The sequence below is a fragment of the Chrysemys picta genome, chromosome 17, assembly GCF_011386835.1.
Source record: "Chrysemys picta bellii isolate R12L10 chromosome 17, ASM1138683v2, whole genome shotgun sequence".
Taxonomy (NCBI): Eukaryota; Metazoa; Chordata; order Testudines; family Emydidae; genus Chrysemys; species Chrysemys picta.
This window is the reverse complement of record NC_088807.1, coordinates 13,093,137-13,106,558: the sequence shown is the minus strand read 5'-3', so window position 1 is coordinate 13,106,558 and position 13,422 is coordinate 13,093,137. Positions and strand designations below refer to the sequence as shown.

General features: G+C 55.3%; 1 protein-coding gene across 1 annotated transcript; it reads left to right on the top strand.

The window, feature by feature from the left end:
* The first annotated feature begins 937 nt into the window (after positions 1 to 937).
* Positions 938 to 12,906, top strand: LOC122172376 (uncharacterized). The gene is made up of 6 exons (XM_065571848.1): positions 938 to 968; positions 2,702 to 2,995; positions 6,090 to 6,128; positions 6,702 to 6,995; positions 8,220 to 11,045; positions 12,340 to 12,906. The coding sequence occupies exons 1-5, from the start codon at positions 938 to 940 to the stop codon at positions 8,339 to 8,341; spliced, it is 780 nt and encodes a 259-aa protein (XP_065427920.1). The 3' UTR covers positions 8,342 to 11,045; positions 12,340 to 12,906.
* The last annotated feature ends 516 nt before the right edge of the window (positions 12,907 to 13,422 follow it).

The following is a 13,422-nucleotide window of genomic DNA, read 5'->3' as shown; positions in this document are numbered from 1 at the left end:
GATTCCGGCTCCCCAGTTGCTCAGAGGTCACTTCTGGATGCTCTTTCTCAGCTGCCTTGTGTTCTTCCCCATCCGGCAGTGCCCTGGTGCACGTCTCTCAGCAGAGACAGCAGACTCCTCAGGAGCCCACGATGGGGAGCGGGGGCAGTCAGGGCAGAAGTGGCTGGAGCTGCGGATAGAGGACGGGGCAGGGGGAGACTAAGCAGGAGAGGAGGCAAGTGCAGACCCGTGGGTACTGTTCTCTGTGGGGGAAATTCACCCCTGTGCAGAGGGTCCAATATGAGGCCCAGATCCTGTTTTTGCCCCCTTAAGCCCAGAGGGAATTACCCCCTAGAGGAGCTGGGTCCTTCTCACCAGGGACTGGAGACCAGGGTGGAGGCAAAAGGTTCAGGCTCATCCAACATCCCAGACCCCCAGTCACCCAGTGACCTTTCACCCTGGCCCAGCTGTGCCTTTGGCCAGGGGGCTGTCTTGGTCCCCAGGCAGTGAGATGGGACGGGATGGGGGGGTAGGGGGGTGTTACCTCAGTGACATTTTAGACTTAAATAAGCAAACCAGGCCCCTTCGGTTCTCAATCTTCCAGCCCTAAATAGAGATGCTGTGGCCAGTGCAGGAAATGAGGAGCAGTGATCAATATCAGACCCAAGGGGACAAAGCAGGTCAGAGAGAGGCTGCAGTGTCTCTGCTGCTTGAGCCCTACAGACCACAGGGGCCTGGGAGCAGGGAGAGGGGTTGAATGGAGCATCCGACCTTGGGGAGCAGATGGGGGCGATCAGAGCAAAGAGAGAGAGACCAGAGCTTCCCTTCTCCTGAAGTGAGACAGGGCAGTGGGAGCAGATCAGACCAGAGAGCGACTGTGGATTGTCCCCTCCCAACCGCACTAGGAGCAGACACTGCTGGGACATTTCCATCCCGATCGGTTCCATCCACCAGCCCCATGATCCTGTGTCTCTTCCTCTTGCTGACCGGTGAGTATCTGGGAACTTTGTGCTAATTAGTAGCAGGTTGGGAGGAAACAGAACCCAGAGCAGCCCTTGGCCCAGACTGTCGGCAAATCTTCTTTAGTGGGAGAGAAATTGGAGCCAGTGTAAACACTGAGTGTGAGAGCTGCTGGACAAGATCCCCAGCTGGTGTCGCTCCACTGGAGTCAACCGGGGCAGATCCCCAGTTGGTGTAAGTCAGTGTAGCTCCATTGGAGTCAATGCCCATTTACTAGACAGTTTCTCTAGAGAGCTGAAGGGAAAGGCGGTTCCCAGCTCAGACAACATCTGTGTGTCTGAGGAATCTGCCAAGCCCCAGAGCTAACAGCCTGCCCAGTTTGCTTCTTCAGAAAAACTTGCATCAGGAAATTTTGTCCTATCTATTAAAGGCAGTTTTTGTCCCTCAAGAAGGATCTCAGACAAAGGAGAGATTTTATCTCCAGCACTAACCACATGGCACCTTTCTGTTCTCAGCACTGAGTCCCAGCAGCCAGGAGATCTGCTCAGCTCCTGGTGAGTCCGTCTGTCTGTCCATCCCCAGACACACACACCCCTCTAGTTATCTATCATGCCAGAGGGGTTTGTGTTGATAGAAATGGCTTCCCACTACAGAAGATTATTATTAATTGTTATTATTACTGCGGCCCCCAGAAACCCCAATTAGGGATCAGGGCCACATCACACCAAGTGCTGCACCCCCCATGTGATTGTAGCATGGTCAAGGGTCACCACTGCAGTGCCTTCTGCAGGTTGTCTGGGAATTAGCTCTTTTTACCAGCTCCGAAGTGCCCTCTGCTGGTATCTTGCTGTTGCTGGCCCCCCATGTCCCTCCCAGACCCTGGTACCCTTTTACAGGGGTGCTGCCCCTCCAGGCAATATCCCACAGATCTGGGTCTCCACTCCCTGGGGCACCCCAACCCTCTATCCCCACCTTGCCTCAGCCTATGCCAGTCACCATCTAGCCCTCTTTCACTATGGCCAACTGCAGTCTGTATAAGCCAGTCATCATAGGCAAGGGAGGTTTTGACTTGCTGCTTTTCCCTGCAACCCAGTAACTCCAGGGGCCTTGTTCAAGGCCCTGCAGCCTGGGGAGTTGCTGGCCCAGAGCTCCCCAGCGCCTCTAGCCTTTCCCCAGCCCTGCTTCACTCCAGTACCCTTTAGCACTCAGGCAGCCAGGTCCATCTTCCTCCTCAGCTAGAGGGAGACTGTTTACTCCTGGCCCACTGCCCTCTTATAAGGGCCAGCTGGGCCCTAATTGGGGCATGGCCATAGCTGAAGATGATAGGCCAATCAGCCTATCTGATTGGCTCACCTGGCCACAGCCCTGTTTACCAAGGAGTGGGGCAGCTGCCCCACTTCACTGATGCTCTGGTCCCTGCCCCTGAAGACCTGACACTCTTGGATCTGACATTATCCTCCCGGTACCCAGCTGTGCTGAAAGAAGAGCCTGCTCTAGGAGCAGGCAGAGTGCATCTACACTGCAATTAGAGGCCTGTGGCTGGCTCGTGCTGTGTAAACAGCCCCGTAGCCCGAACATTGTGAGTCCGAGTCAGCTGGCATTGGTCAACTGTGGGATTTCATTGCAGTGTAGACGTACTCGTATTAGCTGAGAGCTACTTCCACAGTAATCAACTTCCTTTGGCAAAATGCTTCCTGGGCTCCCCCTAAAATGGGGAACACTGACGGCCCCATTGATAACTCTGACTCATTCCCCTTCCCAGGTGCTCTCCCTGCCCCCACCCTCTACCTGAGCCAGACGTCTGCCCGGCCAGGGGTCTCCGTGTGGCTCCTGTGCTTTGTGATTTCCCATGTCCCAGCCACCCGCATCGTCTTCTGTAAAGATGGGGAGGAGGTTACATCCCAGAAGGGCTCAGAGGAAAAGACCATCTACAGCTGGGACCATGTGGTGTCCATGCGCAGCTCTGGGAATTACTCTTGCGGGTACGAGATCAAAGACAGCAATAACCGGATGAACGGATCCCAGCTCAGCCCTGCCAAGCACCTCAGTATTACCGGTAAGGAGAGTGAATGGCAGAGCGAGTACAATTGTCCATGAAATGGCAGCGAGAAAATCCACCTGCAGATACCTGAGCAACAAGTGTGTCAGGCAGAAGAAGTATGTTGTTATCATCTGTATGCACCAGCCCCTAGTTGCAGACATGACACTCACTTTGTCTGTCAGTCACACAACTGTTAGTGAGACAGCAGTGGGTTGTTGGTTCCCAGGACTCCTGGGTTCGCTTCCTGGCTCTGGGAGCAGATTGTGGTTAGTATTAGAGTCAGCATAGCCAAGCACATAAAACTGGCACATTCCCACTTAAAGGCAGCAAGACAAAGTGGATTCGACTGGTGTTTGCTGTGTGAAAACCTCCCTTCTAATCCCAGCACTGCCTCATGTGACCTTGTGCAACTTTTCCTTATCTGTAAAAGGGGTGAATGACAGCTGTGACCTATACCATAGCAGCGCGAGCTAGCGGCTGTGAAGTGCAGAGAGACGTTACTAACAGTCAGTGGAAGAGCTGGGCCTAGAGCACAGAGTCTCCTGGCTTATAGCTGAGAGTCATCCCCAGGCTCCAGGACTCCATGTGGGGAGCTCCTACACAGGGGGACAGGGCTGACAAATGCCCATAAAGTGCATTGCACTTGGCTGGGCTGATTGAGCCACTCAGCAATCTCTTTTGGGGAGGTTTCCATTCAGGGAACAGTCATGTCCCATTTAACTGGTGCAGGGGGCTGGGCTCAGCCATTGCAGCCGCGTTTCTCACACACTGAGTGTCACCTGGAGGCACTGACAGGCCCAGAATCTCCACATCCTCATTGCACAGGCCAGGCGAGCAGCAGTGGAGAGGAGTCAGACCTGATAGCTAAAGGAGATGGTTCTTGGGCCAGACCCCAGGAATCTGAGCCTCCGTGGTGAACTGCCAGCCACACTGGAGAGGGGCGATAGGGTCTGGGCTGCTGTGTCTGTCATTGGCTCTTGTGAGGCCTTTGCACAGAATCCAGGTGCAGCCTGAGCAAACCTGGGCTATTCTCTGCTCCTCCAACCGCTCAGGGCTGTTCTGGGCAAAGGGATGAGCCTCCGCAATAATTTCCATCACTTAGGCCTCCCACTGTGGGAATGTGCCCTCTGCACGTGATCTCCCCTGCGATCTTTCTCCCCAAACAGGGCCGGCTCCAGGCACCAGCTTAACAAGCAGGTGCTTGGGACGGCCAATGGAGAGGGGCGTCACCTGCGGCAATTCGGGGGCGGCAGGTTCCTCACTCCTTCTAGGAGCATCTGAACCACCAACCATACCCTGCATATGTGAGCCCCTGGCCCATCCCCCCAAAATCTGAGGCCCACAAAAATCCACAATATCGGAGACCCCTGATCATGCCCTGATCATCTGAGTCCCCCAACAATCCCTAACATCTGAGCTCCCCTCACCATCTGAGTTTCCCCAACCATCCACCAAACATTTGAGTTCCCTCAATCATTCCATTCCCCAAAACATTCCCCAACATCTGAGCCCCCTATGATCCTCCAAGCATCTGAGCTCTCCCGTACAGGTGTTAACATCTATTCACAAGATTTTCTTTTTTTCCTGTTCCTTTGACCTTTTACCCTGATTCCCCCACTTTGCTTAGTCACCCTGATCCCAGCTCCCTACCTACTCAGAGGTCACTTCTGGACACTCTTTCCTAACTGCCTTGTGTACTTCCCCACCTGGGAGTGTCCTATACTCAGCAGGGACAGCAGACTCCTCAGGAACCCAGAATGGGCAGCAGCAGCAATCAAGGCAGGGTGTGCAGAAGTCGGTGTGGAGGACAGGGTGGAGGAGACTAAGCAGGTGGGGAAGCCAGTGCAGCCCTGTGGTTGCTGTTCTCTGAGGGGGAAATTCACCCCTGTGCAGAGTGTCCAGCATTAGTCCCAGACCCTATTTATGTCCTTTTAAGCCCAGAGAGAATTACCCCCTAGAGGAGCTGGGTCCTTCTCACCAGGGACTGGAGACCAGGGTGGAGGCAAAAAGTTCAGACTCATCCAACATCCCAGGCCCCTCAATCTCCCAGTGACCTTTCACCGTGGCCCAGCTCTGCCTTTAGCCAGGGGGCTGTCTCCATCCCCACGCAGTGAGATGGGACAGGAGGTGTTTCCTCAGTGATATATTTAGACTCAAACATGCAAACCAGGCCCCTTCGATTCTCAATCTTCCAGCCCTAAATAGAGATGCTGTGGCGAGAATGGGAAAAGGGGATGGCATAGGGCAGGAAATGGGGAGTGGTGACAAATATCAGACCCGAGGAGGGGACAGAGCAGGTCAGAGAGAGGCTTCAGCGTCTCTGCTGCCTGTGCCCTGCAGACCCCAGGGGGCCTGGGAGCAGGGAGAGCAGCTGGCTGGAGTTTCCTACAAAGAGGAGCAGAGAGGGGCAGATCTGAGCAGAGAGAAAGACCGGAGCTTCCCTTCTGCTGAAGTCAGACATGGCAAAGGCAGAAGGTGGGAGCAGGGAGCCACTGCTGATTTTCCACTGCTGACCCTGGCAGCAGCAGATGCTGCTTGGCTGTTTCCATCCCTTGAGATTCCTGCCAGTGCACCCGATGTTGCTGTCTCTGTGCCTCTGGCTTCCCAGTGAGTATGTGGGAATCCTGTGCAAATTTGTATCAGATTGGGAGAAAACAGAACTGAGAGCAGCCCCTGGCCCGACTGTCGGCAAATCCTCTTTAATGGGAGACAAATGGGAACCAATGTAAACACAGAGTGTGAGAGCTCCTGGGCCAGATCCGCAGCTGGCATAAATGAATGTCGCTCCACTATGGTCAGAAGAGACACATCCCCATCTGGTGTAAATCAGTGTAGTTCCACTGGAGTCAATGCCGGTTTACGCCAGCTGAGGATCTGGCCCTCTAGAGAGCTGAAGGGAAAGATGGTCCGAACTCGGCCAAGGTCGGTCTGAGCGAGGAATCTGCCCTGCCCCAGATCTAACGTCCTGACTGGTTTGCTTCTTCACCAAAACATGAATCAGGAATGTTTTCTCTGTCTATTAAAGGCAGTTTTTGTCCTTGAAGAGGGACCTCAGAAAAGGGGGGATTTTATTTCCAGCACTAACCACATGGCACCTTTCTGTTCCCAGAGCCTAGTCCCAGCAGCCAGGAGATCTGCTCAACTCCTGGTAAGTCCATCTGTCTGTCCATCCCCAGACACACTCACCCCTCTATCTATCTATCTATCTATCTATCTATCTATCTATCTATCTTGATAGAAAAGGCTTCCAGCTACAGAAGATTATTATTAACGATTATTATTATTACTGTGACCACAGGCACCCCACTCAGGGATCAGGGCCCCATCACACCAGATGCTGCACCCCCACATGTGAAGCTCTGGTCCCTGCCCCCGAAGAGCTGACAGTCTCAGATCTGACATTATCCCCCCGGTACCCAGCTGTGCTGAAACAAGAGCCTGCTCCAGGGGTATTGCACAGACCCCGCAGCCTTGGAGCAGGCACAGTACGTCTACACTGCAATGAGAGGCCCATGGCTGGCTCGTGCTGTGTAAACAGCCCCGTAGCCTGAACCCTGCGAGTCGAGTCAGCTGGCACGGGTCAGCCGTGGGTTTCTGATTGTAGTGTAGACATAACACTGCAACCAGCTTCCTTTAGCAAATTGCTCCCTGGACTCCAGCTGAAACGGACAGGGCTCCACCAACAGCCCCATTGACAGCTCTGACTCATTCCCCTTTCCAGGTGCTCTCAGTGCCCCCACCCTCTACCTGAGCCAGACGTCCGCCCAGCCAGGGGTCTCTGTGTGGCTCCAGTGCTCCATGATCTCACGTGCCCCAGTCACCCGCGTCATCTTCTGTAAGGACGGCGAGGAGGTTTTGTCCCAGACGGGTTCGGAGGAGGAGGTCACCTACAACTATGTCCATCCAGTGTCCATGGGTAGCACCGGGAATTACTCCTGCAGGTACGAGATCAAGGACAGCAACAACCAGGTGAACAGATCCCAGCTCAGCCCTGCCCAGCACCTCAGCATCACTGGTAAGAGAGGTGATCAACACGGCAAGTGCAATTGTCCATGCAATGGCAGAGAGAATCCAGATGCAGATAGCTTAGTGACAGCGGTGCCAGGCAGAAGTAGGTTGTTATCCTCTGTGTGCACCAGCCCATAGCTGCAGACACGACCTTTGTTTTGTCTATTGGTCACACAACTGTTAGTTAGACAGCAGTGGGTTGTTGGTTCCCAGGACTCCTGGGTTTTCTTCCTGGCTCTGGGCACAGACTGTAGTTAGTATTAGAGGCAGCATAGCCAAGCACATAAATCTGGCACATTCCCTCTTAAAGGCACCAGGAAAAGTGAATGAGACTGGGGTTTGCTATGTGAGAACCCTCCCCTCTATGCCAGCACCACCTCAAGTGACCCTGTGTACTCTTCATTATCCATACAAGGGGTGAATGATAACTGTCACCTAAATTGCAGGGACATGAGCTCTTGGATAGTACTACGGGTTGTGAAGTGAAGAGAGAAGTTAATAAAACTCAATGGAAGAGCTGGGCATAGAGCACAGGGTCTCCTGGCTTGTAGCTAAGTGCACCCCCAGGCTCCAGGACACCGAGTGGGGAGTCCATGCCCACACACACAGCTTCTACGCAGGGTGACAGGGCTGTGAAATGCCCGTGATGTGTGTGACACTGGGCAGGTTTGACAGAGCCAGGCTGAGCTCCTTCGGGGAACAGTCATGTCCCATTTGACTGGTGTAGGGGGCTGGGCACAGCCATTGCAGTTGTCTTTCTCACACACTGAGTGTCACCTGGAGGCACTGACAGGCCCAGATTCTCCTTGTCCCCATTGCACAGGCCAGGCGAGCAGCAGTGGAGAGGAGTCAGACCCCACAGCTCACGGAGACGCTCTTGTGCCAGACCCCGGGGGTCCGAGCCCGGCTCTGTCCCCCCAGTTCTCCCCTCGCTGCATTGAGCCTTTGGGCCAAACTCACCCCGGGGGTAACTCCTCTGCCTGCAGCACTTACAAGGGCAGAATCAGGGACTAGCTCCTTGGCTGGTGTACACTGGCAGAGCCCTATATATTCCCGTGGAGGGAGGCCAATTTACACCAGCTGGGGATCTGGCCCATGGCTCCAGCAGAGTAATGCTGATTTACATGCAATGGGGATCGAACGGCTCTGTCTGTTGCTGGGAGGCGCGTCCCTGCGGAGGCTGCAGGCGTCTCTCCCACACAGTGTGATTCTCTTTCCCCTTGTCCCACAGGCAGCGCGAGCAGCAGCGGAGGAGGGGAGGAGCCGACCCGCACAGGTAATGGGCTATTGCTCTGTCACATCCTGATTATCAGAGCCCGGCTCTGTGCCCCCAGCTCTGGGCTCAGGGCATAAAGTCTGGGCCAAACTCACCCCAGGGTGGGTAACTCCTCAGCCTGCAGCAAAGGCACCCCCGATTGGCTGGGCTCTGCCGGTGCAATTCCCCCAGGGCAGAGGGGCAGCACAGCCCCCGGCATCACTTACGTCCCACGTTCATGCTCTCCTGAGGACACAGCTGGTGCCAAGGTCTTGTGCTGCCCCTATGCCCAGGGCGGGGTCACCCCCGCAGTGAACTGCCAGCCACACTGGATAGGGGCGATAGGGTCTGGGCTGCTGCGTGTGTCGCTGGCTCTTGTGAAGCCTTTGCACAGAGTCCCAGTGCAGCCTGAGCAAACCTGGGCCATTCCCTGATCCTCCGACCTCTCAGGGCAAAGAGAAGAGCCTCCCCAACAGCCTCCATCACTTAAACCTCCTGTCAGGGGAATGTGCCCCCTGCAGCATGATCCCCCCTTACAGCTACCTCCTCAAACCATCCCCTGATCATCTGAGCTCCCCCGAGCATACGCTGAACATGTAAGCACCCTGATCATTTCCATCATCTGATCTCTGCAAAACATCCCTCAAACACAGCCTCCAGTCCATTCCCCAAACATCTGAAACCCCACCTATCCCCAACATCTGATCTCCCCCAACCATGAGCTCCCCCATCATCCATCTAATATTTGAGGTCCCCTGACCATCCCCTGAGCATCTGAGCTCCCGCAAACCTCCCCTGTCCAGCTGCTCTGCAAAGCTGACTCCATCCCAGTGGTGAAATGTGCCCAGCCACCATCCCAGCACAAGGCACTTCTGCATCAATTACTCTGCAAAGTTGCTCTGCAAAATTGCTCTGCCTTGTGCTCCTGACAGATTTCCCTCGAGTCCCTCTGCTGTTTGGCTTCCTGCAGAGGTGTTAACGTCTGTTCACAAGACTTTCTTTCCCACATGTTTCTTTGTGTGGTTCTCCCACTTGCTTAGTCACACTGATTGTGGCTCCCATCTGCTCAGAGGTCACTTCTGGATGCTCTTTCTCAATTCCCTTGTGTTATTCCCCATCCAACTGTGACCTGGTACCCGTCTCTCAGCAGGGACAGCAGAATGAGCAGGGATGCAGAAGGGACCAGGATAGGGGGAAGGGACCTGGTGCCCATCTGTCAGCAGGGACAGCAGAGTCCTCAGGCCCCCAGTATGGAGAGAGGGGGCAGTCAGGACAGAAGTGGCTGGAGCTGGGAATAGAGGACAGGACAGGGGGAGACTAAGCAGGTGGGGAAACCAGTGGAGTCCTGTGGTTGCTGTTCTCTGAGGCACAAATTCACCCCTGTGCAGAGGCTCCCACACGAAGCCCAGACCCCATTTATATCCCCTTAACACCAGATGGTGAATTTTCCCCTGCGGGAGCAGGGTCCTTCTCACCAGGGACTGGGGACCAGGGTGGAGGCAAAAGGGTCAGGCTCATCCAACATCTCAGGCTGCCCCCCAATGACCTTTTGTCCTGGTCCAGCTGTGCCTTTAGAATCATAGAGTATCAGGGTTGGACGGGACCTCCGGAGGTCATCTAGTCCAACCCCCTGCTCAAAGCAGGATTAATCCCCAGACCGATTTTTGCCCCAGACCCCTAAATTGCCCCCCCAAGGATTGGGCTCACGACTCTAGGTTTAGCAAGTCAATGCTCAAACCACTGAGCTATCCCTTCCCCCCAGGCAGCTGTCTCTAGCCACAAGCCATGAGATGGGAAGGGAGGTGTTTCCTCCATGCTCTGTTAAGACTCAAATAAGCAAACCGGTTCTCAGTCTTGCATCCCTAAATAGAGACATCATGGCCAGGGTGGGAAAAGGGGATGGCGCGGGGCAGGAAACGGGAAGCAATGACAAATATCAGACCCGAGGAGTGGACAGAACAGGTCAGAGAGAGGCTGCAGCTTCTCTGCTGCCTGAGCCCTACAGACCCTGGGGACTGGAAGAGGGACTGCCTGGAGTTTCCTACCAAGGGGAGCAGATGGGGGTAGATCGGAGCAGAGAGAGAGACCAGAGTTTCCCTTCTGCTGAATTCAGACAGAGCAAAGGAAGCAGGTGGGATCTGGGAGTGACTGCGGATTGTCCCCTCCTAACCTTGTCAGGAGTAGAAGCCACTGGGCTGTTTCCATCCTGATCAGTTCTCCCCACCACCCTGATGATCCTGTCTCTGTGCCTCTGCTTCCCAGTGAGTGTCCAGGATCTCTGTTCTAACTTGTAGCAGATTGGGAGGAAACAGCACTGAGAGCAGCCCCTGGCCATAACTGTCCACAAATCCTCTTCATGGGGAGAAATGGAAAGCAGTAGAAGCACTGAGTATGAGAGCTAATAGGCCAGATCCTCAGCTGGTGTGAATGGATGTCACTCCACTGGAGTCAATAGGGGCAGAACCCCAGCTGGTGTAAATCAGTGTAGCTCCACTGGAGTCAATGCCGGTTTACACCAGCTGAGGATCTGGCCCTCTAGAGAGCTGAAGGGAAAGTTGGTCCCAGCTCAGCCAAGGTCTGTGTGTGCGAGGAACCTGCCATGTCCAAGATCTAATGTCTTGCCTGGTTTGCTTCTTCACCAACACACAAATAAGGAATTTTTTTCCCATCTATTAAAGGCAGTTTTTGTCTCTGAAGAGGGATCTCAGAAAAAGGGAGGATTTTATCTCCAGCACTAACCACATGTCACCTTTCTGTTCCCAGCGCCTAGTCCCAGCAGCCAGGGGATCTGCTCAGCTCCAGGTGAGTCCATCTGTCTGTCTGTCTGTCCCCTCACACACTCACCCCTCTGTCTATCCATCCTGCCAGAGCAGTTTGTATTGATAGAAAAGGGTTCTAGCTACAGCAGATTATTATTAAGGCCAGTATGTCTAGAACAGGGGTCTCAAATTCAAATGACCACGAGGGCCACATGAGGACTAGTACATTGGCCCGAAGGCCGCATTACTGACACTTCACCCCTGCTGCCCTTGGCCCCGCCCCCACTCCACCCCTTCCACGAGGCCCCGCCCCTGCCCCGCCTCTTCCCACCCCTGCCCTGCCCCCATTCCAACCCCTTCCCCGAAATCCCCACCCCAACTCCACCCCCTCCCTGCCCCCAGGGGGTACAGGAGGGGTGTGGGGTGTGGCAGGGGGTCAGGGCAGGGGTGAGAGGTGCAGGAGGGGGCTCAGGGCAGTGGGTGGGGTGTGGGGTGCAGGAGGGGTGAGGGATGCGGCACGGGGTCAGGGCAGGGGATCGGGGTGCAGTAGGGGTGCGGCAGGGGGCTCAGGGCAGTGGGTTGGGGTGCAGGAGGGGTGCGGGATGCGGCATGTGGTTCAGGTCAGGGGGTCAGAGTGCAGGGTGAGGCAGGCGGCTCAGGGAAGGGGGTTGGGGTGCAGGAGGGGTATGGGGTGCGGCAGGGGGCTCAGGACAGAGGGTTCGGCTGCAGGAGGGTTTTGGGGGGCGGTCTCTGGCCTGGCACACACCGGGGGCAGGGCAGGCTCCCTGACTGCCTGTCTGCCCTGCCCCGCCCCTGCGCCGGGATGTGTGTATTGCTGTTGCTTCAGGCACCGCCCCCAGCATCTCCCATTGTCCGAGAACGGGGAACCGCGGCCAATGGGAGCTGCTAGGCGTGGTGCCTGAAGCAACATCAACACACACACCAATGTGCCCCCCCTTCCCTACGTTCCGGCCGCTTCCCAGAGCGGTGCGGGGGCAGGGACGGCAGGCAGGGAGCCTGCCCTGTCCCTGGTGCGTGATGGGCCGGAGCCGCTCTAGGTAAACGCTGGGGGAGGACGGGTGGGCTGCGACAAGCTCACGGGCTGCAGAAAATAACCTCACGGGCCACATGTGGTCCGCGGGCCGCGTGTTTGAGACCCATGGTCTAGAATGTAATTAATGCTTGTGACTGGCTAGTGCTGTGCAAACAACCCCATAGCCTGAGCCGTGCCAGCCTGAGTCTGTTTCCAAAGCAACCAACTTCTTTTTTCAGACTGTTCCTTGGCTCCACTTAAAATAGGCATCCCATTAACAGCTCTGATCCATTCCCCTTCCCAGGTGCTCTCCCTGCCCCTGCCCTCTACCTGAGCCAGACATCCACCTCGCCGGGGAACTCCGTGCTACTGCAGTGCTCTGTGATCTCTCAGGCCCCAGCCACTCACATCATCTTCTGTAAAGATGGGGAGGAGGTTTCGTCCCAGACGGGCTTGGAGGAGAACGTCACCTACAGCTGGGACCATGCAGTATCCAGGGGTAGCTCCGGGAATTACTCCTGTGGGTACGAGATCAAGGACACTGACAACCGGGTGACCAGATCCCAGCTCAGTCCTGCCCAGCGCCTCAGCATCACTGGTAAGGGGGGTACACGGCAGAGCGAGTGCAATCGGTCATGCAATGGCAGAGAGATTGTCCAGAGATAGATAGCTGAGCGACAGGGGTGGACCGGCAAAAGTAGTTGTTATCCTCCATGTGCACCAGCCCCTCGATGGAGACATGACACCCGCTTTGTTGGTGGGTCACTCAACTGTTCGTGGGAGAACAGTGGGGTGTTGGTTCCCAGTCCTTCTGAGTTCTCTTCCTGACTCCAGGAGCAGACTCTGGTTCGTATTAGAGGCAACATAGCCAAGAACATAAATCTGGCACCTCGCCTATGAAAGGCAGAAAGATAAACTGGATGGGACTGGGGTTTGCCATATTAGATATATTTGCTCTATTTCCAGTTCTGCCCTCAAGTGACCTTGTGCCACTAAGTTGATCTGTACAAGGGGTGAATGACAGTGTCACCTACACCATAGGGGCATGAGCTCTTGGCTAGTACCTGGGGCTGTGAGGTGCACAGAGAAGTTATTAACACTCAGTGGAAGAGCTGGGCCTAGAGCTGAATGCCACCCCAGGGCTCCATGTGGGGAGTGCATGGCCACACACACAACTAATACAAAGAATCAGAGCGCTGCCAAATCATAGAACATCAGGGTTGGAAGGGACCTCAGGAGATCATCTAGTCCAACCCCCTGCTCAAAGCAGGGCCAATCCCCAGACAGATTTTTATCCCAGTTCCCCCCTCAGGGATTGAACTCACAACCCTGGGTTTAGCAGGCCAATGCTCAAACCACTGAGCTGTCCCTCCCCCAAATGCCCATA